The sequence below is a fragment of the Columba livia genome, chromosome 6 (genome assembly GCF_036013475.1).
Source record: "Columba livia isolate bColLiv1 breed racing homer chromosome 6, bColLiv1.pat.W.v2, whole genome shotgun sequence".
Classification (NCBI taxonomy): domain Eukaryota; kingdom Metazoa; phylum Chordata; class Aves; order Columbiformes; family Columbidae; genus Columba; species Columba livia.
In genome coordinates this window covers 34,319,942-34,347,500 of record NC_088607.1, presented here as the reverse complement: position 1 = coordinate 34,347,500, position 27,559 = coordinate 34,319,942, and the positions used below count along the sequence as shown (strand labels likewise).

The 27,559-nt window shown below is 37.5% G+C and overlaps 1 protein-coding gene and 1 non-coding gene across 5 annotated transcripts in view; one reads left to right on the top strand and one right to left on the bottom strand.

Annotated features, from left to right (window-relative positions):
- Positions 1-1,300: 1,300 nt before the first annotated feature.
- On the bottom strand, positions 1,301-1,382 carry TRNAS-UGA (transfer RNA serine (anticodon UGA)). Its single transcript has one exon. It is a non-coding gene; the product is annotated as a tRNA-Ser (tRNA).
- Positions 1,383-11,732: 10,350 nt separating this feature from the next.
- The window catches only part of CTNNA3 (catenin alpha 3), a 460,135-nt gene continuing 444,308 nt past the window's right edge, over positions 11,733-27,559 (top strand). The window contains exons 1-3 of one of the 4 annotated variants that reach the window (XM_065067894.1): positions 11,733-11,952; positions 15,028-15,140; positions 26,790-26,896. In XM_065067894.1, the coding sequence (XP_064923966.1) occupies positions 26,807-26,896 (90 nt within the window). In that variant the 5' untranslated portion in view covers positions 11,733-11,952; positions 15,028-15,140; positions 26,790-26,806. Of the gene's footprint in view, positions 11,953-15,027; positions 15,141-19,422; positions 19,575-26,789; positions 26,897-27,559 lie in introns of those variants that run through there. The other 3 variants (XM_065067892.1, XM_065067891.1, XM_065067893.1) reach the window with 3 other exon arrangements.

The window sequence follows — 27,559 nt, the reverse complement described above, 5'->3', positions numbered from 1 at the left end:
CTTGGCTTTAAAAACTACCTCTCTGCACCGTCTGAGATAAGTTTTCTGATTCCAGTATCCCTTGGCATGTGTCTTCACATGTAAGGACTTAAGGGAAATGCGTAAAGTTATGGTCACGTATTACACAGTACCATTGTCAGTTATTCACCAGCTTAAGATTCCCTCTTTGGGGAGGGAATGTGCTACAACAGAACTGAACATCCAAACCTGAAATCCTTGGAAGACTTGTTAGGAAGCACTTTGAAATGTTCATTTTACAGCCGGCTTAAACAATTGTTTGTTTGCCCCCTCTTTCTTTTATTTTGTTCTAATTAGGCACATTTCAATGTTTCCTCTTCTTCCCCCACCTCCATCTTCTGATTAAATTAAGTTGCACTAACAAAATGATGCTAGAAAGAATGGGTTTACATGTGTGTTTGTGCTGGGTTTTTGCTTTGTCTTTGAGAGAGAGGAGTAAAAAGTGTGTGTTCCTACTCTAGCCTATTTTGGCCTTACTGGAAATGGCCTTTTTCTTATTTCCAGTGTTCTCTTACCTGACTTTGCAAATTTTTCAGCTCTTCACTAATGTTGGGGTCACAGACAGGGCAGACTGATACATCTGAGTGGCAAAAGGTCAGTTTAAGCCACTCAGAAAGAGGGGATGTGTAGTGATGTAGGGGAAAGTGCTTATTATGTTCTTCCTGGTTATTAGTTGCATAATAGCTTATGTGGTGCTATTATTATTAATATTATTATTGCTATTATTATTATTATTTTGTTTGTTTTCTATCTCATTGCCAGATTGTGTGTAAGTAGACCAGTTTACTTCATGAAAGGTTTGATGTAGCAAACACATTCATTATAGAGTAGCTTGCTGCTGACAAGATTTATTTTCTATCAGCTGTGGGATATGGAGGCAGGACAATAGTCCTTTGGGCAAATTAGGACACTGTTTGTCATGCATTGGATTGATCCCCAGCTTTGCACTTTGACAGTGCCTAATCTGCCTAAAGAGGACCTAGAATGTGAGCTGGGGAAGGAGCACTGATCCTAGTGTGATCTTCTCCCACTCCCACCAAGTGCTGTTTATCAGAAGTGTTTTGGATGCAATGCTAGAAACTTGCCCTGGGACCTATTGCTGCTTTGGTACTATTACTTCTTGAAGAAGCAGAGGAGGAGTGTATATGTACGGCCAAATGAGTTGCAATAGGATAAATACTAGATAATCCCTCTTGTCGCTGCAGAGGCACGCTTACTAGTGAGACAATATATAAGGAATGAAACCTGAATATTGCAAAGAAAAAAAGTAAGCCCACCAGGCCGCAGCGAGCAGGGTTCGAACCTGCGCGGGGAGACCCCATTGGATTTCAAGTCCAACGCCTTAACCACTCGGCCATCGCTGCTGCTGACAGACCAATCACGGGGCCGCGATCCTTAGCGAGCGTCACAGCGGCGGAAGTTCCCACCCCCCCATAGTGCGAGGGGCCAATGGGCACCGTCCCGTCGCCCCGCCCCGCTGCAATGGTGTCGGCGCGGCAGCTCGGGGCTCCCTCACACGGAGCTCCGTCCTGCGCCCACTGCCGGGGTCGGACATGTTTTCCTGTTTTTACTAATTCTGTCCTCTCGCCCGTTACAAAAGTTCCCTGTCATATGGCTTTTCTATGTGATTTCATTCACTGTAGGTATTTTCTACCCTAGCAATAGCTAGGTCAGCAGTAGTATAATGGAAATTAAATCCAACTTGAGTTTATATGTATGCTGCTATGGATAAAAGTAATCGTTATCCTTTTCACCCTTTTTGAAGGGTATGTTTATGCTAGGAATTTTACCCTATTTCCCCCTATATTTTTTTTAAATATAGCTTGAGTGATGTCCATGATTGCACTTCCCCCCTCTTTCCCCCCCCCGCCCCGTTTTTTTGTATCGGTTATCGATCAAGAAGCACTCTTAATAATTCGTTAACTTTCCTCAGGATCAAAAATACTGCTGAATTAACAAAGATCTTAAAATAGGCTTGTGAAATTCGTCTTTTACAGCTTTTCTCTGCAACCTGAACTCGGGAATGCAGAGGACAGACAGATCTCAGAAAGCACAAGGTGTTTCTATAATTTTAAAATAACTGTTATTTTGTTGTACTTCACTATTTAAATTCTCTTTACCACTTAACTGAATCCAGCTTCAAAAAGGTTTTGAATCCTTATGTTTAATTGCTTGTTAGCAATTTCGGGCTAGGTTAGTGTGTGGTCAGACAGCTATGACTGCTCAGCTCTGCTTTACAGAAACCTTGGTGTGGTTTGCCGTGTTTTATACAATGAGAAACATCTTTTAAACATGAAATTTATGCATATGTGCTCTATATGGGCCTTCGTATGCTTCTTCCATGTTTTTGCCTTGCAGCATGTGTGTGATAGATGGGACTGAGATTTCCAGTCATCTGAAAGGTTTGAGTGAACTGTTGGATTTCTATAAATACTGGATGATTACACAAATCTTCACCCTCTCAATAGATTACATTTCCAGGATGAGTGACAGGCAGTAACTTAGACATATGTTCTGGTCATGAATGATGGCCTTTTGCCGCTTAAGGCAGTTTAATGACATCGAGATCTGTGCAATAAATGGCATGTTACCACCTGAGTCTCTGCTGTTATTTGCACAGTTATTTTATCCAGAAAACATTAACGCAACTGCTCAACATTTTGAATTTTGCCCACTTACTAAGGACAGTTTCTAAGTGGGGAAAAGCTCCCCTTGTCTATATGAAATATAAAATAAGCCTTCCCTGCTTTTCCAGATAACTTGTTCTGTTATTATCATTAAAGAAACATGCAAAAAAATTCCATTATTCCATTACTGGGAGTTGTACATTAAAATAGTCTTAGGGTCTAAATCAAAACTGTCATGTTTTTAGCATACAGAAAAAATTATTGCACTTAATTGTACTCAAGTAGTACTCACTGCTAAGTAGTACTTACTATAGTACAGTGGTTTCTGAGAACTCTGGACAACTCTTTCTTGTACTTTATTGAAGGAGGGTCTTTTTAAATGCTCCTTTTCTTGACTGAAATGTTAAATATAATTCTGTAGTTAAGAATTTTTGATAGCTTTTTTAATTAGGATAATTCTTTCGTAAGCTGCGTAAAGAAAATGTTCAGGAGAAAATGAGGAAATGGTATGGTTGTTACTGTTTTACATGGGTTTGATAGCAAGAAGAATCAGTGTGAATGGTATCATTAATGTCTGTACTATGCAAATATTCACATCACACTGTCTGACCTCTGTTCTAATAGCTGCACCAAACTGTAATAGCACAATTATTGTGTCTTGAGAATGAAGTTAATTGGCACCAATACTAAATTATGGAACCACATTTTGGAGTTTCTATTTGATCTCCTTGTCAAGACATGTGTTTTAAATCTACTGAAAATTATGCTGGAAAGACAATTATATTCTGCAGCCATGCAAAATGCAGAAAACCCAAACAAGACACAGCAAAAATAAATTCTAGTGTGGTCTCAGTAACAAAAGAACTTATTTACTTGGAAGAAAGAGGGGGGTGGTTATAGACACTGACTGAGTGCAGACCTCAGACTATACTCAGTCTTTGATTTCAGTCAAAATACCCCCACTACCTATTAGCAAATCCAGGCTGGTTCTTTAAATCAAACTGATTTGATGCCACAACCAAAGTTACCAGTCCAGGCTCATGAATGGTAAGACTGTCCTTTGGAGCACTGGGTACTTGAGCACAGACTGCTTACAAATGGTCCATCTGGAAACCCTTGGGTGGCTCACGGCCGTGTGGGAATAGCCAATGCATTTCTAAGATCACTGAGGGTTTAGATGTGGAGCTGGAGAGAGTGCTGGAGTTGGGCTGATCTCCATCAGGCCCTCCTCGATGGTGAAACCATACAGCCTAATCATGCCAGGCCCAGAGGCTTTAGCCAGGTTGCCATGAACACGGACTTGTGAAGAGACAGCTAAAGCATACATGCAGTATCCTGAGCTATTGAAACCTGGAAACGGACTCAGTGTTCCCTCTGCCTCAAAATTTGTAATGTCTAAATTTTCTATTTTTAACTTAGGAGCCTTCCTAGCAGGACTAAGAAGCGACTTATTTTTTCTTTAAATGACATTTGCCTTTGTGTTCACATGAATCTAGGACTTGAGTTAAATCTGAAGTTTCAGTGAAACATGAATCATGAGAGTTGGCTGAAGGCTGTAAATCACACACACAGTGTTATATTTAACCAGCTACATTCTGTTTAATCTTGAAAATCTTCAGATAAAATTGTTAACTTGAGCAATGCTAGAGTGACCTCCAGTGTTCTTTGTGCAAGCTGCAAGTAAAAGAGAAGATTGGATGTGTTGCCCGTACCACATGCAGAAGAGGCAGGTTCAAGCACTTTCATATAATAATCTTTGAAGGTGAGCAGTGATCAAGAAGGGATTAGGGAAGAATGGTATCATTTGCAGAGTGCTATTTGAATTCTAGCACTTTACGATGAAGCTGTTACATTCTCAAGACAGAAGATGATCTTGCTACAACACAAATCACTACAACTATTGTAAAGAAAGTCTCAACAAAACCAGGATTGCAGTGTTAAGTCCTAGATACCAAGACAGGAAAACTCAACATTATCTGAAAAAGTAATTAAAAGCTCAAGATACAAGCCCGAAATAAAATTGAAAAAAATTCCTAAGAAGGTCTCTCACCAAGTGCTAGGGAGCCTCTGCACATACAGGTGTTTAATAAAGCACGCTACCTACTGAACATAATCTTATTTTGAATACCTTGAAGTCAAGATATTTGGTTGCATTTAAGAGGTTAAGGCAATATAAGGGGAGAGAGGTCAAAAGAAAACTGGTCTTGGGCAGTTTGAGTAGAATTGAGCTTCCCCAGCATTCAAGTGGGCACTTGACCCTGAGATGCCTCAGCCTGCTGCTCACGTCATCTTTCCCAGACACCGAGGGAGATCCTTGGCTCTGTGAGCAAGGACACTCACCTGTTCTGCAGTGGAATGAGCAATTCCTCAGAAATGTTTTCCAGTAGCCATTGGGCAGCCCTGGAGATGACTAGGGCTGAGACTAGAAGTGTAACTAAAGCATCTGGTATGCCACAGGCTAAATGAACAATGTTTATGCATATAAATGGTTAATTAGCATAAAATGATATTGTGAAATAATTAGTTTATTATCAGCATTCATGCATATAACATTGCTTTATTAATGCACTGTTCTATAATTTCAGAATTTTTTAACCTAGGGTACCTGTTTTTAAATGGGAATAAAAATTATGGCTGACAGCCTTCCGAAGGATTGTGGTATTCAGAACGTATTCATAAACCGAAAATGCAATTATAATATACTTGCTTTGGAAATGCAAACTAAACTAAAACCATCAGTGCTTAGAATTTTTCTTCATAGCAGTTCTAAACATGAAGTAAACACTAAAAATAGTTTTAGTATATCTCATGGGCTTTTAAGGCAGAGCTAACTGGTGAAAAATGAACACAGGATAACAGATAAAATTTCCCAGTGGATAAGTGTATTTTGCAAAGTAAATTTATCTCGCAAAGAAATCTTAAAACTAGCATGAGCTGCCCAACGGAATAGATAATGGAGAAAGAAAAATGTGGCTTAGGACCGTTACATAAAATAATGGTACTAGGATAGGTTTGCCTGTAGTTTTTTCATGTCTTTAACCTCTTTAAGTAAAGAGGACAGATACTGCAAAGTCTCTAATAGGAATATTGACAGTTTAACCAGTCAGTAGAAAGAAATACTTAATCAGTGTGCACATGTATTCTTCAGCATTAAATATTCTGTCTTTAGAAATACAGGATTGAGTCCCAAGTGCTTCAACACTTCAGTTTTCTTGCCTTTTTTTGACCCCCAAGTGCCATGTTCATCCCTAATGCCTATTCCATCCCTTCTCATGCATTTACTCTGTGGCCTTTCACTTAATCTCTGTCAGCTTTACAAAAGCAATAGTTTCAACATTTATTCCTGTTAGAAATCTAGTAATATGTTACATCTGTGATGCTTGCAACAGAAAAATTAGATTCTGACTGCTAAGTTAACACGAAACACTTACAGCAATGTCAGTGAAACAGTAACTTTGTGCTTATGTGTAACTTGGAATATTCAAGAGTAAATTTTACATCTCCCTTGAAGAATGAGAATGAACTGATGAACCCAACACATTGTGTATTTCAACAGATAATGCTAGCACCACACTAATGAATAACAAAAATGATGCTGCATACTGAAGTACATTTCTTCTCTATTTCTCTTATTGTCTCTATTAGCTTTGTATATCATCTAAAAAAGCCAAATGCCTAAACAATACAAATAATAAAAATAAGAATTTACTTCAGAAAACCCTATATGGCTAAAATTTTCCATTCTGTGTGCCTAAGAATGGACTTGGGGACCAGTTTCATGTACAGAATCAAAAGTGGCTTCATTTTGGAGCTGCTATATAATCACACTATAGCCTACCCCTATAGCCTGTTGTTTCATAAACTCCCCCATGTAGTAGTTTGTTCATGCTGTGCTGTACACCCTTACTCCTAGTCCACTTTAGTCAAATATTTGCATATAGAATTCGTTTTTAACACTATTCCTCTGTATTGAAACATTCTATATTTGATTTATCCTAAACTTTGTGAGTTCTTATGGTATTTCCAGTATCACTGAAAAGCTGTTTAGGGATAATTTGCTGTCTCTGTCTATCTTCCACATAACAGATATATTCATGGTGTAAGACTGATGCTAAATGCATATTGGTTTTGGTGTGCTTTTTTATACAGTATCCTTACAATCATTTAGGATAATTTGGGGAACAGTGATTTATTTAACTGTTCTCCAAGTTTTTGTTACTAGTTCCATTATGATATTTGGAGACTATTAGATATGAATGCTAACTAAAATGAAAAGCTTTTATTCATCACTTATTCTAACCCCTACACCAAATTAATTTGCCTATGAAACAGATGTTCATTTAGTATGACTTTTTTTTTTTTTTTGGTGTGCTCTGTGAGAATTCTCCCTAATTAAGTAGTCAAGTTTCAAGGAATTAATTTGCATTTCATTATACTATGCTTTCTGGCACAATTTATGTAAAACAGAGCCTAGGTAATTCTTTCATGACATGGCTACGTTTCCTAATTCCTTTCCTAGTTCAGAACCCTGTACTGTGCTCCTTTTCTCTCTTTATTATCAAACACAGTCAGTCCCTTGGCCTGATTCAGCATTGTGTTTCCTTGTTCTGTGGCTCCTGCCTCTTTCTTGGTGCTCCACTTACCTTCTGTCTGGTTGAAAGCATTCTGACAGAAGCATACTAAAATTCCATAGAAAGGGATTGCTAGCTTGTGAAGTATTTTACCTGCTTCGCCCTATTTGCTTGACTCCACACTTATAGCACCAGGATCTATTGCTAATGATTGAAATGCTATTTCTGACATGATGAAATGCAAGGAAACTTTCAATCAACTGAGGTGCTTAAGAATTGATACAATCTGATCTAGTAATGGTGCATTAACATTAGAATCCTGAATGGAATCCTGCTATCTTAAACCAAAAGGCTGTTTAATGGATATTGCAGATGTTTATCCTGGATAATGGAAAAGATAAAACTCCTTTCCTTTATTGAGATAAAGACATTAATTACTGTTTGGGGGATGGCAGCAATTTTAGAAACTTTTAGGACCTTTGTTTCTTAAAGTCAGAGCCCTGCTAGGGCTTCTCCTGTTTCAGTCTCCCTTAGATATTAATAGTGAGTACTGATATGGTCTCCAAGGCACAACTCTAGTAAAACCTCCTATGTCCTGAAACAGAGAAAGGTTCTCATGAAATATATGTTATTTTGCCATTTTTTTCTTCTGTTATGGATAGCTGTAATTTTTGTGAATACAGAATTTATTCTGGGACTGAACTGCAGTTAGAGGATGCCAAGAACTGGAGGACCCAGATGGCTCAGGTCCCTGGATATGACACATGGAAATTTTCATCATTTTAAATTTATCAAGGATGATAAAACATGTGCAACATAGTAGCTGCTTGGCAGCTTCCATGGAATTAATTAGTATCACAAGGTATTTTATATAGACATTATCTAGAAACTACAAAAAATTCCTGATAGTTATGTAGAACAAACCGTTCTTCTAGTGCTGGTCATTTCTGGTCAAGGACTTAAGGCTGTTGGCAGGGCAGTGTTGAAAAAGTGCTGATGCTTTTCACCAATGTGTTTATTGTAAGCAAACATAGCTGCAGTTTGCCATGCATCTGTTGGGCTCTGCTTACAGTGCTTTCATCAACTGAGTTAAAGCAACATTTTAAAAGGAGGAAATATGACATCTGTCAGCGCAAGTATAGGAATAAACGTGTACTGTTTGCTAATCCTGCTTACGCAGCTAAACATTAATTTACGTGTCTAAACATCCATGTGTATCCAAAGAGGCACACAATTTTATGTTTAAGCTTTCATCTAACTCTTGAAAATGTGACTATACAGTCTGCTTTTCCCTTTAGTCTTCTCATACGTAATGGATTCTTTTTAGATAAATGCTATTAGTTGTACTTACATTTTAATAAAATTATAAGTTCAGTGTTACAAGATTATAAAATCATAAAACTGAACATTGTTGTAGGTGTCAATGCAGCCAAATGTTTAATACATTCTTATTTTTAAGTAAATAATCCTAGTAAATTTAGGTATGTGTGCAGCGCACTACTGGATTTGGGACCTTTTTCCTTAATGCATTTTTACCAGATTTATTGGGTTTTCTACAAAAAACATATTCCATGTTTCTACTTGCACCTGTTTTATACACACATTTACTACATTTTTAGGAAAACAAACCCAAGGTAAGTGGATAGGCAAATACCTCTAATGTTGCAGGTAAATGGATATGTTTTCAAAATCTGAGTATGCTAAATATCACATGAAAATGCTTCTCTGTGTACCAAAAATCCCCTCGTGGTAGGATTATTAATCAAACTTGGCTTTCATAATGTTTCTGCCACACCGTAAATAAAGAGTAACATATTTACCACCTGTATGAAAATAAAGTATGCTTCTGCCTCCAATTCTGTATGGCTTGACTTTTGTCCCTGTTCTGAGTACAGATCCCTATGTCGGTACGTAGACCCTGATTTACTTCAAAGAGTTGTTCCCTTTTGTATGAGTTAAATATTAAAACACAAGACTTTTTTTAATTTTTAATTTCACCGTATTTTTATTTTTTTTACCCCATAAAATAATATATACAGAGTCTATTTAATACTTCTAATTAAAACCTGTGCCTTTGTTTTGTTTTACAGGCTATTCTTCTCATTGCCTTTACACAGAGGAATTATGATATTGGGTAAAACCAGTAGGGGCATCTAGTGCAAAATCCTCATTTTGTTAGTACCTCCATGTTACCAAATGCTTTTGAAGAAACTTTAAATGAGATGATAGTGGGCAATTATGAAAAAAAACCCTCATCAGAAAACCTCCTTTTTGATCAGTGGTTCACTTAACCCTGAAACACACATTTGTGCGTAAACATGAAATCTATTTGTAGTATTGACAGGTTGCAACTATCCTGGGTAAATGTCCACTCTAACTTTAATTCCTATTAAGCCTCAGTGACATATCGTAGCAATAAACCTTTGCAATTCTTTATACATGTTAAATCAAATACTTGTATATTTTGAATTATAAGCTTTTGAATGTAGGAAAGCTAAAACTCAATAAGAGATACAATAGATGCAACTTGGATTATCCTTTCAAGTTAATTTACCATGGGTCTTTTAGCTCAGTGTCCTCTTTGTTTCAAACTACGCTTCTACATATAAATTGTTATACAGTATTAAAAGCTCTACTAATTACACATCTTCTGTTAGCATTTTGCTTGTGCAGAAATCTATGGTACACAACATTAGCACTCAGTTAAAAGTTTAATTTTTATATGTCTATATTGTTGACAATTTCTGACGCTGGCAGGCAGCACATGGAGAAACACAGTGGTAAGGTGCTTTTGTTGAATTATCTGAGAACCTCGTGATCTTCATGAATATTGTAATCTTTTTTGATCTTCAGTTATTCTCACCTTTATTGTCTACCTTTCCTACTTAAGAAGAAGATTCCTAGTGAAAATTCCAAAATATAGTTTGAAGAAATAAACCTCAAGCAATGGAAGTCTTGAAATTTGTTTCTTCTCTTTGTGTGGATGCCAAGAAGACCTAAATATGGGTTGCAGGCACTGCTGTTTCATTTCTGATACTCATGTTGATAAGATTAATTTAGCAATTTATGCTAAATACTGCATGGCTTCTCAGTAATAGTGAGGAGTAGTGCCTTGTAGTCAGGCTGGTTTTATGGTGTTCTCTCTTCAAATAATATTATCTATTGTTTGTATAAAATTATAGATTATGGATTCAATTACAGTTCTGAGAATTTTAATTAAATAATACACAAACATGAAATATATTAACTCTGCTCAGTACTTCTATTAAAAGCAAATAAATTAGTAAAACAACTGAAAACAGAAATAAATTACTAATTACCGAATTCACTTACAGATAACAGCTGAAGGCAAATAAATGGATAGCCAGAATACAGGAATGTTCTGTCTCTAAAAGAAAAAAAAAATCTTTTATTTCTGAAGTGATTCAAGTGACAGCTAATATCGGAAGTTATAACAGCAGTGTGAAATTCTGTTAAAAGATTTTGATTTTAAAATTTCCTTTGGCCTAGCGCAGACTAAATTATTTGAGCAAACATGATGACACCTCTACTGGTAGACACAGGCCTAAGTGTGAGGCCCTGGGTCTGGTCACACGCTCTGTCCATGCTGGGGCGAGATGCAGCCACTCAACAGTGACAGTTTTTTGACTTTCTTTCTATGGGAATTAAATCCAGGTACATGATAGGCATGAACCCTTGATGTTAGTAAGCCAGGTTCCTTACCTGGATGTTCACAAATCCAGAATGGGATGTGTGACAGATTGTGTCCACCCAATGCAGATATAGATACCTTGCTTGATTTGAAATTTGATTTATTAAAGTTCCAACATCCTTTGCAGAAGTGCCAGGTCTGACTAGGTCTGGCTCTCATTCAAAGCTGGGAAATTCTATCCAGAGTCCTACAGCAGAGCATACAAATACTGGACCTTGCCTTGTGAACCAAGGGAAATAATCATGACAGTAAGACAGACAAACTTAACACCTGAAAAAATAGCTTATGTCAGTAGAAGTAATACAGGAATGTTGGTATTAAATTATTTAACTTAAAACCCACATAGGCTTAGTGCGTATTTTTATGTTCAATGCTCCCAACTACTGCTAGGAAGTTGATCTGACAGGAACGTTTGTGAATAGCAGCATCTGTCTGTGGAAATTTCGTTTTGTGCTTCCTGGGAGCCAAAGTGGTGTTGTGATGACAGGTCTCCTCACAACTTCGTTCAGGAAACAGCTTCCTCGGTAGGCCCTGTTTGCAAACAAACTTGCGGTGCAACAGCTGTTTACCGCACGGTTTAGAAGAAGAAACCGTGTGGGTAAAACGGCAGTTTGGCCAGCGGTGGGTGCATTTAAAGAGTGAGAGTCTCTCTACCCGTTACCTGTTGGGGGGGGGGCGCAGGTCGGGGCATTCCTCCGCCTGCCCCTCAGCGGAGCGCGGGAAAGCGGCGGGGGTGCGCACGCGCAGAACCGTTGGGGCGGGACCGCTGGTGCACGCACAGCCGTTAAACGTCGCCCAGGGGTCCCGTGGCGGGGAGTGCTGTCTGCGCCTCCTGTCAGCGGTTGCCACGGGCTGTGTCTGTGACGTTCTGAGCCTGTTCGGGTGCGAGGTGTGGCTGGAGCAGGGTGAGGAGCAGGAGGCAGCAGCGGGTGGGCTCCCCCTACTCAGAGCCGGGTTGGTTTTCGAGCCCATCTTAAGTAACAGAGCAAGAGCACCTGTGCCAATTTTGACTGCAGCCTTGAAGGTACAAGAGCTTTTGAAGCAATCCCTCTGAACAAGCACCATGAATTGGAGGGAGAGGTTGAGGGAAAGAAGGACTCGGGGTAGTGTTTGCTGTCCTTTTGGTATTGTCTTTTTTTTTTTTTTCCTCTGTTGGGTTAAAGCTATTGATATTTTCTGTGGAGTCATTCAAAACCCACCTGGATGCCTTCCTTTGTAACATCATCTAGGTGTTCCTGCTCTGGCAGGGGGATTGGACTGGATGAGCTTTTGAGATCCTTTCCAATCCCTAACGTTCTGTGATTCTGTGCTTGGTGGATGTGCTGCTTGGTTGGCTCACTTTTTTTAATGAAGAATAAATGCCCTTGTTATGAGAGAATGAAATGACTCCAGCATAAACACCTTGTGTAATTTGTCAGAGCAATTGACAAACTGCTGGCCCATAAGAAGCTACTGAGTTTTTTAAGTAGTCAATAGGGTGGTCTTGTAAACTTGTAAACTTACTAACAGAAGATGACAGAATCTTAAATCAAAGAAATAACTTCATGTGTCTAAAAATACTTTTTTTTTTTTTTTTTTTAATAAATGTTGACATAAAACAAGGGAATTAAGGAAAAATTCCAACAAGTTTTGTTTCATGATTTAATGTAATTTTCACAGTAAAAAGACTGCTTTTTCTGCAGTGAGAACTTGTGTTTCCATCTCGCTGCCATCAAATTGGGTTGACTAGTGAAACATTGCACAAAAATGGATTAGAACTGTCCCATGAAGTTAGGGAAAGCCAGGTTGGTTATAGAAGTCAGAGGATTAAATTTAGCAAGATGTACAGTTGTGAGGAAAGGAGTACAACTAGGTAACAAAGAGCAAATATTGAAAAGGCTTGGGCAAGATTACAAAAAGTCTGTTAAGGAAATCTGAGAGACAGCCAAGGTGGGAAAGTATAGTGTATAGTGGTTTACAGTAATCCATACCATGAGCATATTTTTAGGTGTTGTGTGTGGAATATTTTAATGGTACTTAAGAACTGGTGCTGCAGTGGGTACTGCATACCTTCAAAATTTGCAGTGCTTCCTTGTCATAATGACATGTGCCCACCGTGGTAAGTGCTTCACAGGTAACCTGTCAAACCCAAGTTCGAATTAAAAGTCTTTGTAGCAACAAATGAATAGGAGGATTTGTTAAGATAAAAACAACTTGAGAATTATTCAGGTGCCTGGAGCCATTTTAGACTGTTTTGGCCTCATAAAGCATCCCCATATCCAGCCCTGGAATATGTGGTTGAAGTCTATGGGAGACCTGCAGTACCCTAGAGGCTTGTATGGTGGACATGCTACAATATCTAAAATGGCACTAGCAACTCAGCTTAAGCAGCTGAATATCATTCCTCATTTGATAATGCAAATGACAAGACAAAGAGCTTTAAATAAACTGGCATTTTCCACACCTCTCCTTAGTGTACCTATTAAAATAAAGAGGATCTCTTCACCACTATAGTCATTTGCTTCATAAAGGACACACTGACGTAGTTGCAGACATCTAATGATTAAAAACAACGCAATAGGAATCACCTGCGTAACTCCACTTATCTATATTGAATCTTACAATATGGTGAATTGCATTTTTGTTTGTTCTTAACTAAAAAATAACATTAATGGAATAAATAAGAGAGGTAAGAAATGCTGAAAAATACTATTTGCACTTAGTAAGATTTAGACTTGGGATGCATCACATAGTTTCAATATAGCGCTCTGAAAATTGAATCGTTCTTAGTCCAACAGCTTTCTTCTCTGGCTGTTGTTAAAGCCTTCTAAATTCATGAGTTGAAGGAGAGCAAAGAAAGGATTACCTTTCAGATCTGAACCTTGAAAAATTATGAGAGGAATGAGTTATGAATAAAATTTTAACATTGCACTAACTTTTCCTATAATAAATAATTGTATCATATAGAAAAGTCTGCTTAGTATCTATGAATAATATTTGATACTTTTGCAAGGGAACAAAATTATCTGTAAGATGTTCTCTATACATGTTTTTAATTACTTTCAAATATTTTCCTTCTATGTAGCTTTAAGTGCAGAAGGCACTACTGAAATTGGTTGGCCATTGCAGGACTGGGCCCAAATGTGATAGATATTTCTTTTATTCCTTACAACTGTTTCAGTGTTGTCTCTTATGTCTATCCAAGTCTTGTTTTGGTGTTTTTTTTTCCTTATCTATTGTGAGTTGTCACAGTATGTACTTATTCCTCATTTTTTTTTTTCTTTTTTTTTTTTTTTTCTCCTTCCCTAGTTGGGCCTCTCCAGTGCTGTTAGCTGGTGTCAGATTTCCTCAACCTTCTGCCTGCCCGTGCCCTTTTTACCTCTAAACCTCCTAAAAATAGCCAAACTGCTGTAGTTGAAGTTGAAATTTTCCAAAATGAAAATTCATCCTGGCACATCTTAAAAATTTTCAGACTGAATGATTTAGAACCATTAAGATCTAAAGCAACAGAATAGAGGGTCTGTAGCAGATAGATAGATAAAAGTGTTGAGCAACTTATGCCTTTTTAGAGTTTCCAGAGTTGTTTTTACATGAGCACTATTGCATACTATACTTCAGGATACTCAAATTTGCTATAATAGCAAAACTGTACTCATGTCCATTTCTTAAATGGCTGCCTTAGTGCAAGATCTTATAAATGTGGGATTAACAATCTGGAAATATGTCTTGAGTATTTTCTGAAGGTAAATGAAGAAGATTATCATGTACAGTATGGTTTGGACGAACTTTCATGGCAGGTACCTTGCAACTATATTTGACCTGGGTTTTACAACAATGGCCTTTGCATCCTTTTTCCCCTCACCCCTCTCATGTTCAATGTAAACCTTGTTGATTTCTAAGGAGGCTTTGCCATTGATATCAATGCTGTTTGATTTATGGTATAAAAGCTCAGCGCCAAACTATGTTTGCCAGACTAGGAGTGAGCTTGGGGTGTCTTTAAGTGGTATTTTTACTAGCAAGTTGTCAGTGAGATCAGGAACTAACAGTTTAGGAGGAGGTTCCAAATGGGTACTGCCCTCCCCATTTTGACTCTTTTACCCTCCTATTTTGTTTCTTGTAGACAGGCAACCACTTGCTGTTTCACTGTCAGTGCCTCTGGAGTCAAGCTACATCAAAGGAGTTCTTCTCAGAGCTGCTTATAGGATCTCTTGTTGGATTTTTTTGTTACAGAAGGTAAGACTGAAAAGGAATGAAGGGAATTTTCCACTTAGTGAAAGAATATGAAGCTGTGACTGGAAAAGGAAGGATGAAATGTTGCGTGGATGCTGTTATTTGTAAAAGTTTAGCTTACTTCCTCGTACTTTTGCATTTAATGCAAGGAGGGTTTGTGTAAATGTGTATTTGTCACCTCAGTGTTGAAAATACTGAATTACTGTACAAGGCAATTTTATACAGCTATTTTTGATTTTAAAATATAAAAGGCACTTGTTTATAAGTGAGGGGTACTGCAGGGCTGTTATATTCAATATAACACTTGTAATGTTTCAAGAACTTTATGTACACTAAGACAATTTTTCATTATGTAAAATCCATTTGGTTTCCTCTTATTAATGACAAGAGTTATGTTCAGAGCTACTGAAGCTCAAAAGACATCCGACAGCAAAGAATTATGCCTGATGACAGGCATTTAGACAAATTGCATAATGAATTGTTGCTGTTCTTTCCTATTCCTAGTCAGTTGGTTGATGTTGGGAAGCTAATACACCTTGGAACAAAGTTGTGTGTGTTTTGTGATGTGGTTCTTTTTTTAATGATTGCTCTTCAGACGAATTCTTTTGAGTTGGAATGAAAGTGGAGGTCAAAATGGACTGGAATGTCTTTAGTCTTCTGCAGCTGTTTCACCAGAAATGATGTATTGACCAGGGTTTTTCTTCTGAGCCATGTTTTGATTTGAAGCTGATTTTCCGAGTTGATAGAGGAAATAGGGTGCCATGCAGCATGAGGAACCCTGTTGGAAGAATTAATCTATATGTCAGAAGTATGTCCATGTATACAAGCATGATGTGGTGGGATTATGGTTTTGCTTAAGTCCTGTTTTTCTATCCCCTGTTTTTTAGATGGTACTTTTGCAGGTGCAGGCTAACTAGCTGCTTGCCAACCCCCAAAATGATGCTGTTTCTGAGTATTGTTTCTCTTTTTTTTTTTTTTTTTTTGATGCATAGCTCAAAATTAATACGTGTTTAAGAAATATCAATCATGTATGCTACCCTTAATTTTGGGGTTGTTTTGTGCATATCTGTAGACAACATGGACACTGGGTCACTGGACAAAACAAATAACCTTTATAGGAATTTGAAAATAGCTATGTAAAAAGGTACACAATGGTGAAGCTTCCTGGGGTAATGCATAGGTATGAAACAACAAAATCTGTTGGCAAGAGCAGTGGTTCTACAGAGAAGGGAAAAATATGGTGTGGTTTGATTTTTTTACCTCATTGCAACTGAATGAGAGAGACATTTATTAAGCAAAACGGTATAGTATAATGTTGCAATAGATAACCCCAAGCAAGTAACAAAAATGGGAAATGAGGGTATTTTGTTTAACCAAAAAAATCCTTTCAATAGCACAGAATGGATTTTTTTTTTTTTTTTTTTTTTTTTAAATGAGTTGAACAATATCCTATTTTTAGTGGAAGGTCAACTTGAACTTTATTTAAAAAGAGTCTCTGGTTCTCAATTGAGATAGGAGCACTTGAAAAGTGATAACAAAAAGGAGGGCTTGGAGCCAGACTTTCTTAACCTATCATTCCCAGCACAGGATTGCCATCCATGTAGGAACTGCATGCCACTTAAATAGAGAGGGGTCCTGGTTCTGTGTTCACAGTGCATGCAGTGAAAATAGCACAGAGACTCATGAAAGGATTTTTTTTTTTTTTAAGAATTTGAAGTGTCCAAAGAGTATTAATGAAAACCTTTTATTTTTGAATGAAATGCTGCCATCTGATGTCACACCACCTTATTTTTTTTGTCTTTTTTGAAGGAAATGCATTTTTTCTATCTTAAATATTACAACTGCAGTCTGAGACCAAAAACTCTAGTATCTGCAAAAATGTACCTGGATGAAGTGTTATGAAGATAAGATTGGTAAACCATTTCTAAAACAAGCAGGATTGTTTTGATTCTGCTGTCATCCGTTATTGTGTATATCCACTACAAGTTCATTGATATCAGTGGAATAATTTACTTTACTGCTAATATAGTGTGGACATTGTCAGGTTCACGAGTTTCCATGCTCAACTTCAGTGGAGGAGATTTTCCTTGCTGTGGCTGTAGGCTCAGGGCTGTAACACAGTTTTGGATAGCTGTTGGTTGAAAAGCAGAATCTGGTATGCTAGTGTGAAGTCAAAATTTCTGTAACTGCTCAGTTTGTAGGATTCCCACCTCTGCTGGAACATCTCCTAGAATTAGTCAGCGTGTTGCAACTGGCTGGAAGTGCATGCGTTCAACCAAGGCAGTTATTTTGATAGTATGTTTGAATGAGAAGAATGTATTAACTAGGAATAAGAAATATTGTATCTGGGTAACTTTGACACAAGTATGGAATATGAGATAATATTATTTAGATTTATAGTGTAAATTGTATTTGGAAATGTTTAACTCTTTTTAGCCTGTTTATGGGCCTCAGTTTAAAAAAAAAAGTGTGAGTAAGGTGCTCTAGTCACTAGTTGGTTGTATCCCAGCATTCCATTCTTGATTCTGCCACTGGCATTCTGTGTGATCTTGTGTGAGTAATTTTTACTCTGTGATTCTATTACCTTATGAGGTATTGGAAGACAACCTTTGCTTGAAAAAGTGTTTTGATAGAATATACTGTTGAATAGGTTGGCATGACTATTAAGGAAAAGAGAGCATGTTCTAAATGTTAAAACCCTGGGAAAAATCTTCGTTAGCTATCTCCTTAGACATCAGAAAGTCTGCATGAAGCAAGTTCATTGAGGTGTAATGCTTTCCCCATCCCTAATGTTTTGTTCCGTAAACCTAAGACTAAACTAAGGCATTTCCTGCTGTTAAGTCAGTCATAACCTGTTCTTTGCCATGTGAATTCTCTGATGTCCAGTAAGGACTAGGCTTATACTGCATTCTTCTCCTTGATGGATTCATTATAAGGGATGATGTGTGACTCTATGCTCAGAACTATGTTGAACAGCTTGGTGGAAATCTTGTATTCTTGGGAACTTCAGCTGTTTTTCAGGTGTGGTTAAGTTGGCCAATGGATTAAAAAATTGCACTAGGGAGAAAGTAGACATAGAGGGAAGTGAAAGGGAATGTGAAAACCAGTTTGTTTTCTTTTTTGTTCTCAGTTTTAAAAATTATCTTCCAGTTACTTCATTGCAAATCTACACCTAAATGCAAAGCCTGTTTGAGTAGCCTTCAGTGAACAAATGTTATTAATGGGTCTGAATCTTGCCACCTTCTTTAATTCTCTAGATCTACTTTCCTTTGTGGTGTCTTTGCATTGACAGACATGTTTCTTGTTAGTAGTGATAAAATGTGGGGAGGTTAGAGTGTAACCTGTCAACTTTGTATGGAGATGTAAGTAATTTGGCAGGTGCATTATAGGTTTTTCCTGGTGTTAAATGGGCCTGATCCTTCCTAGGTGTCAGTGGTGTTGCTTCATTCCTGGGTGTGGTCTGACCCACAAAGTACAGCAGGTCTTCAAGCAAAAAGAGTCTATGCTGTTGTGCTGCAAACAGAACCAGTATATTTTAGATTTCTGAATATCTAATTTCATGCGTCGGATAGAAGATTAAAGAAAAACTCAGAAGCCACAAAAACAGTTGATATAAAACCTGATTTGCACTTGCTCTACTGACTCTGTAGCAAAAAGACTAACAAATTTTCTTTCCAGAGTGGTGCTAGCACCTATTGGTGAAGCTATATAATAAATATTGCAATTAAGAAGAAATAATCATATTCTGTTAGGTATTGTCAGCAATGTTTCATGTCTTAGAAGTCCTCAGGTATCGTGTCCGTATGTATCTTCTTTAAAAATACTAATCCAGTCTACTTTGGTTTAATATTTTGTCTTCACTGTTTTTTAGAAGGCAATAGGCCTCTGCATTTATGAATTAGATAGAATAATATATTGTATGTCAGTGTAGAGTAACATACAATAGAAAAAATAAAACAACAAAGAAAACAAATCTGGTGCCAAGTTACTGGGTGAGAGCCTTATGAATCCCTTTGCTGTTCAGCTCAAAAGTGTGAGACTGAGTCATTGCCTTGAGACTGAATTTGGCATACAATCAGAATGTATGGGAAAACAGCAGATGTGCCGAAAATTACGAGAAGAAGCACCAGAAGTATCAGTAATGACACGTTTCATGTCATCTAATTGTTCAAAAGCTTTTTAAATTTAGATTTTTTTTATGTATTTGTGCTGTAGTATATAGCTTTAAGGATGCCCATCCCCCTGCCACCCCACCAGCAGCCACTGTGTCCTGTCAGTCATCCTGAAATACACTGGAGAGCTTGTCAGGCAGTCCCTTGCAGATGCCTCGGAAGCCAAATAGTGAGCCATAGCAGTTGTACTGAAGTTCCTTACACAAGGAAATTACATAGACAGTTACTTTAGTGCTGAATACGGACCATTTGTATTCTAGGATAGGTGAGTGATGTGCTATTGGCTTTCTAATTATCTAGCAGGAAATGGATTCTAAGGTTGTTTTCTAATTTATGCAGGATATCTTTGGCTCTGCTTTCTGACACTAATTAGTTTATCTATGTCGTTATACAGTGTACTTCTAAATGGTTTGGAAGCTGCAGGTACTATTTTCACATTGTATTGCAGATGGATACAAACTTTTGACTATTTTTCCTGTGTCTTTCTTACACCAAAAGACTCAGCAGTTTCAGTTTGGACACATCTGCTGAGAAGACGAAATTCTCAGTATCTTAAAGTTTGTAGTACTTGGTAGGAGTGTGCAGGTGGTTGCTTTTCAGGCTGTTCTGAGACACAACTGTGTCTTGTGACACATGCTTAACATCCCAAGTGTTCTAAGAGCTGCTGGTCTACGGTGCTGAAATTGCCTACTGTAAAGGTTAATACAACTGAGTGTGAGGTTATAGCAGCCTTTTACCAAAATATCTTGGTCAGGATCCCTGCTGTAATTAGAGGGCATTTTATACTGGAGTAGGCATGTGCATTTAAAAAAAATAAAAGATGGACCGTGATTCTCATTCTGTCCTGAGGCAAGCACCGAAATTTGTCATCTTAATGAAGATGATCTGGAAGGATCTGGAGGTTTGCTTTGTAAATGGAAATATCAGAGAAAACCCCAGAATGGTATTTGCTGGCTGCCTGTTTTTCTTTCTATCACCTATTACCTTTGCCTGGTTTTAAAAGAAACAAACAAACCAACCAAGCAAACCCTGTGCAAAAACCAATCAGCTAATATGGTAAATAACAGTAAGGGGATTCTGGTAAGTTAAAAATATGTAGGTCAAGAAATGAAAATAATTTAAGATTTTGTAGTTTTCACTGGCTTGCAGGCTTTTATTTATATTTTGGATGCTTTAAGGAAGTTTCACAGGGCATCAGAATTACTTAAAAGAAAACAAAACAAAACCCAAAACAGAATCAGCAAGTGAACCCTTAAGTAGGTAATTTATACCTTAGAATATAATTTTTCTGGAACAATCCTTTTTGTGATCGATTTTCTGTTGATGGTAAGTTAAGGCTAGAAAGCTAGGCTAGAAAGCTATGTTGAGTTTAAAAACCAGTTGAGACAGGGCTCGAGCAAAGAATAAAAATGCTTATGTTAGACAATATGCTAAGGTTAAAACCAAACCCCCCCCCCCCCCAAACAAACAAAAAAAACCACAAACAAAACCACAACACCTCCAAAACAACCTGAAAAGAAAGAAAAGGGAGGTGTTATGTGCACAGTGACCTTTAAAAAGAGAAAGTTATCGTAATTGCAACAATGTTTTTATCTGCTGAATTGTAGAAAATATCTGATTGTTGTAGATGACCTGCAGTATAGGAAGTTGTGCTGAGAGAATGTGGAGCAGCTCTTGCTGCAAGCAAAAAAGGTTTTCTTTCCCCCTTCTATCAAGGAATTGAGGGGAAGCTGCTGCAAAGTTGAAGCAGGAGTATCTGTAGAAAAAATAACCTGAAAATCATCTAGTGATTTCTTCAAATCTCAGTAGAAGCATGAAGTGCTGTCTCCACCCAGTTCTCACCTATCCCCTTGCAACTGATGTATGTCTTGACCAGAAAAAAAAATCACAGTTCAGCTGATACCATCTATTTGCAACTGTTGTGATGGATTTCAAAGAGTACCCATATCACAGTATCACAGTATGTTTGGGATTGGAAGGGACCTCAAAAGATCATCTAGTCCAATCCCCCTGCTGGAGCAGGAACGCCTAGGTGAGGTCACACAGGAACATGTCCAGGCAGGTTTTGAATGTCTTCAGAGAAGGAGACTCCACAACCTCCCTGGGCAGCCTGTTCCAGTGTCTGTCACCCTTACTGAGAAGAAGTTTTTTCTCAAATTTAAGTGGAACCTCTTGTGTTCCAGCTTGATCCCATTACCCCTTGTCCTATCATTGTTTGCCACCAAGAAGAGCCTGGCTCCATCCTCATGGCACTCACCCTTTATATATTTATAAACATTAATAAGGTCACCCCTCAGTCTCCTCTTCTCCAAACTAAAGAGACCCAGCTCCCTCAGCCTTTCTTCATAAGGGAGGTGCTCCACTCCCTTAATCATCTTTGTTGCCCTACGCTGGACCCTCTCCAGCAGTTCCCTGTCCTTCTGGAACTGAGGGGCCCAGAACTGGACACAATATTCCAGATGTGGTTTCACCAGGGAAGCTTGTGAAAGTGTCAAAGATAAGGGTTGTTAACCAGCAATATTATATCTTGAAGATTTCCTTTTTTAAAATGTGAATAAATGGCAGATTTATTGAAGTGTTGACCAAATATCTTAGCAAAGAGAGCTAGTGAACTGCAGATGTTAAAAAAGTCTGTTTTTAAAGAGTGTGAAATGGTGTGGTTTGATACAATCACTGTGAAGCTGAAGGAGAGTGCCTTGTTGAATTAAAAGGCCTTTTGATTTAGGGGTGGACACAGCAGAAAGTTTTTCAGCAGCATGGGTGCTTCTCTGCTCTATGGTCATAGGCTCCACCAACATGCTGACAGGTAGGCACAAACATCACATGCTATTTGCCAACACCACGGAGTCAAACAAAGGTTCATGCCCTACTGTGTTATTGTAGGAGATGCAGTTTAAGAAGCTATTAAATAGCAGTGCAGTTGGGAATTGAAGCTTAGAAGAGAGGTATGTGAGTGATGGCTGTTTGTGGTTTTCAGAGCAAATTATCAGTACTGTAGGAAAGGATCTCCCTCTAATCTTTAATTCAAGATACTGAGTGGAGGTCTGAATATTGATGGCAACATGGCTTCCAAATTACTGATAGCTTCCTTGCTAGTATAGCAAATGTTGCTGGAAATAACTATATAGCTGCAGCTATAAGAAAGCTTGAATTTTAATCTATTTTGCAGACAAAGAACCTTTCTGAATATTCATTGTTCAGTAAAATGAGGCAGTTAATACGTGTTGGCCCTTTGAGACTGCATTTTGTGCTATACCTCTCACTCTTGAGTTTTAGAGACTTTACTTACATCGTTATATATTTAATGTATTTCCAAATAATTATATGGTTGATAAATTGTTTTCACTTTTGGGTTTAGTTTCCATACATAAAAAACTAATGGGCATTAACAGTAGGAATCCCTACAGATAATAGTAAAAAACCAACGTGCTTGTGCGAATACAGAGCAGGCATGTCTTTGGCCTGAGCTGCAAGCTCTTGTTGCAGAGCTCTGTTCACCAAGGATGTTATGTGCACAGTGTGAAGATACAAGGTGGTGTTTCACATTCACCATGACCCAGTTTGTAGTTGTATGAAGCCCTCTGGCTGATTGTGAATTTGTCTCGTTGTGATTCTTCCACTAACCAGAAGACAGAAAGAGCCTGCCTTATTTCTTGCTTTGTTGCAAGATATACAGCATATTATTAAGAATTGGTTACAATATTTGTTGTGTGGTTTGTTTTTTGTAGTTGTTTGTTTGGGTTTTGTTTGTTTGTTTGGTTTGTTTTTTTTTCAGTTTTATGGTTCTGTAAAGATGCTATCTGAAATAGCTGGTGTGTGAAACTGTATAAAGCATTTGTCCTGAAGAATTCGTTTAAACCAACAACAAACCAACAAAAAACAACCAACCAACCCTCCCACCCAAGAAGCAACACCCCCCTAACCTAAAATATTTTTTAAGGCTTCACATTTGAGATGTCCTTCAAAACAGTGTTGCTGAGATATTAAGATATGTAGTAGATAATGTAGATATGTAGATAATGGTGATTGCAAAGTTAGAAAGTCAGAAGAACTGCTAAAATGAATGGAGGGGTCATTGAATGAAAATATTACAGACATGAATGTATGCAACCTCCAGTTTTCTCTCAGTGTACCTTTGTGATCTTGGTAAGTCATTGTTAGTTTTCAAAAATCTTATTGGAATAAAAACTGAAAGGAACAAAACCTGAGCTTTGAAACAGCAAAACCAGTTTTAGCAGAAGCGAAGGATAAAGGGATTATGTTAGAATTACCTTAAATCAGGTAGTCAACCTCAAGCAAGATAGTTGTCCATTGTTTTTTGTCTGTATGAAGCTCTCCTTCTAAGGTGGCAACAACTCAATACTTCTGTGGAAGTAGTTGTTTCCATTTCTTGATAGAGACTTGCCCTCATTGACGGTTTTTCATTGGTGCTATCAACCTGTATAATCTGTTTTCACACTCTGGTTATTTCCCACCCTGTGGAGGGATGAGGAGAATGTAGTTAGTTCTACTTACTAGAATGTAAGCATTTAAGAAATATTTTCCTGAATATAGATGATTAAATGATGAAACCATTTTTGTAAATCACTTCCAGTGTTGTTCTCAGGGTGTGTGCAGACAATGTTGTATTTTTATCAATCAGATTGTGCGCATGGTGTCATTGCACTCAAACTAAAACAAAAACTACCACAACAAACAAAACAAAATACAAACCCAAACATAAACCAACCAAAACACCCCCCCCAACACCTCCCTCAATCTCCCCTCCCCCAACACACTAAAAAAATCCCAACCAAAACAAACAAAACCCCAACCAAACAAAACCCTAACCAAACAAACTGGGTGCAACCCTGTCTTTCTAGGTCATGTTTGTATGGGCAACTGTAACTGTGTGTAAGGAGACTCTGAAAATGGTCCATGTAAAACCGAGGAATACAAAATAATGTTTAATGATTGACAGGCACAATAGAGAGCTAGGACTGATAAACCACCAAACTAAGCATTAACATTCCCCCTGTTCTTAAGGAGTCAGAGGAGGAAGGGTTGGCTTCTGTTGCTTCTCTATAGCGGGCTGATCCTTGATGATACAGAATTGTTCTCTTCCAGTTCTCTTTTTTTTTTTTTTCCCCATCCTATAGGGTTTTATACTTTTTCATGTCAGTACTTTTCCTCTTGATTCATTAAGCTACTCAATACTACCTTCCTGACAAATTTGAGTTTTTACTTTTTGCTTTTTTTTTAATCAGAATTTGAAAAAGATTTGACAGATTCATGAACAGTAAGTCCTTAAATGCATGCTATGTAAGGGTAGTGTCCTCTAACATTGATCATAAACGGTTTTGTGTGCTGGAGAATTATTGGAAGAATGATGCATAGGAAATGGCTGGGCTTGCATGCTCTCTAAATAGCCTGAGCATAGCAAACATACTGAGCTAGATGGACTGTTGATCTGATTCAGCAGGACATCTATTATATTGAATGTGCTTGTAGATATTTTGAGTTTGTTGACTTTACATGTCTTCCATCTCTTTTTGTTCTCCTTGGTCTGAAATTCTGAAAACATTACTTAAGCAAAATTGGAAAACAAAATATTTTACCTTCTGGGAACATGCCCTAACCACTAGCCTCTATAGCTATGCTGTGTTTTCAGCCTGTTTAGTTCTGAGCTCAGTGAGTAAAAAGTATTTTACATTGAGTAGAACAGAACAAGCAGAAGATACTGAATCGTCTGTGTCAAAGAACTTTGTAACAGCTGCAGTGAGGCTTTTTGAATAAGAGGTGTGGTCTGTACAATTGCATAGATACAATTTCGGCATGAGGGAGGATGCATAACAATTTGAGTTGGCGAAAGGGCTGCAGTCCTTTTCCTTGACTAGGAGCCACCACTGGTTTCTGAAGCATTGAATGATGAGGGGCCTCAGCTCCCTTCAAACAGAGTGATAAGTTAAATGGGTATTTTAAAACTGTGGGAGTATCCTACCTACTGATTCAGTGGACAGAAAGGCAGCTATGACACTGGTGATTTTGGGAGTCTCAAATTTTATTTCCTTAGTGTTTGTTACAAGTATCTAAATATGAAATCTGTAAATATGGCCAAATACTTTGCATTGGCATTTCTAGAGTTATCTTTGTAGAAGGAAAAGTATAATTCTGGGCAGTCTGATCTCAAGTTTTTGTTCTCTTTATCTTTTGACTTGGAATTAAAACTAAAAAGCTGGGTGAACATGCAGGAACTTCAGGCTGTGACTAGTATAGCTTGTAATAAAAGAATAAACTTGACACTTGTATAACCTTTACTAAGAATGCCAAAACCATAAATCACCTTTAACCTTAATTATTTAATTATCGTTCACATTATCTTTGCTTGCAAATGAAATGTGGATAACTATTCTGTGATCAACAATTCAGATTCATTTCTACACAACTTGCTATAGAAACTCTAAGGCAACTGTGTTGTATTAAATCAATGCTAGGTTCACCAGAAGGTGACAATATATCTCTGTAGCCTGCACAGTTGCAGTACCTTATTACTTTATTATACAGCAGCGATGGTTATAATAAGTCCTGCTTAAAAAGGACAGATATCCATTATTTGTGTGTTTGAAGTCTTTATTGGCTACAAAGGCTTTGAACTATGTTTTATGGGAAGTGAAGTTACTGGAAAATTTAAAATGTCTTTCTTTTGGGGGCAGTAATCGGTTGCATTCCTACTAAAGCAGAGTTATAACTCTTTGTTGGCACACACACATTTCACTGTGGCCAAAGGCCTGAACCACGTCCCAGTGAACTCAGTGAAAACTCCTAAATTAACATCGGTGGACTTTGGATCAAGCTTCTAATGAATGATTTATTCACTTTAAAGACCTTACTTAGCTTTAATTCCATCTTATTGACTTCAGTAAAGGCTTTCTTGACTTAATCTGTCTTGACACTTAGAAAATATTTGTTATTACCAGGTGTAAAATAACTAAATGTTTCACTTTCTCCTGGTATTAATTGCCAGGATTTTTAAGAGCTGATATATATATTTTTGTCGTAAAGTGTTTGTTATGACCACTGTAATTTGGCACATGGAATAAGATACAGGTATTGCGCACATAGCATTAATGTTTTTTTGTCGTAAATTCAATTATATATAATTCTTGCTTTAAAGATCCTTTTTATTGACTGGTAGAGAACTTACATTCAGAGGTCTTCTAATGCAATTATTCTTCTGTATTTTTTAAGAAATGGTTGATTTAGAAATTTGGGAGAGAAGATAAAGAATTATATGCACTTTATTACAGCTTATGCAACCATCTGCTTATATTTTCACAATTTAGAAATGATAAATCAGAAAACATTTATCTTTTGAAATACTAAGCCTGTTATGGAGTGAAGTCTGTACTCCAGTAGGCAGTCTCTGGGCTCTGACAGGGCAATGTGACTTGCAGTTGTGGCTAATAATTGCTTATTGCAATTTTTTTCCTTTTGTACCTAGGTGAAACATCAGCAAAAATGCCAGACATTAAACTGAAGATTGATCCTTGGGATCTGCAGATCCAGACTTTTACAGTGGAGAAATTACTGGAACCGTTGATAATTCAGGTATTTTGGTATTGCAGAAAATAAATTGGATAACCATAGAGGGAAAGGAATAAGGCTGAAGAACTTTTCCTAATGAGACTATTATGAAAGGTGTACCCACAGCTCTTCTGTATTTGTAGTTTCTTTTGGCTCAGAAACTGTCCAGGGGGATCTGTCTTCTTCCAAATTTGGTCATTCCTTTGTCACTTCCATTTTTGCAAATGTCACACAGTATATCATAGCAAAAGTTGTGTATTGCAGCTAGTCTCTTGTACAGTATTATCTAGTGGATATTTAAATGTAGAATACACTGAAAATGGATTTCCAACACATGAATGGTTGCATAAGTAGTAGATAGAGTAGAAAAGAGCAGCCTTGAGCTATGTAGGTGAGTTTCTTTATCTGAACCTTAAATAAAATTGCATTCTGTTGTATTTTAGAAGAGATAGTCTAAGAACAATGCAGCTGTTTCATATTGTATAAAGCTATTTTAGTACTTTTCCTTCCAAGTGAAGAAAACTTGGACTGAGGGATTTACAAAAATGCTTTCAGGTTTGTTGTTAAAACAATTTTACTGCATATTCCACTTCTTTTTCAAGTATTCACTGGTTAAATATGCAGTGCTTAGTGTGTATAAGGTTTTCTCATTATCTCTGTATTTGACATGGATTATAAATGTCTCTT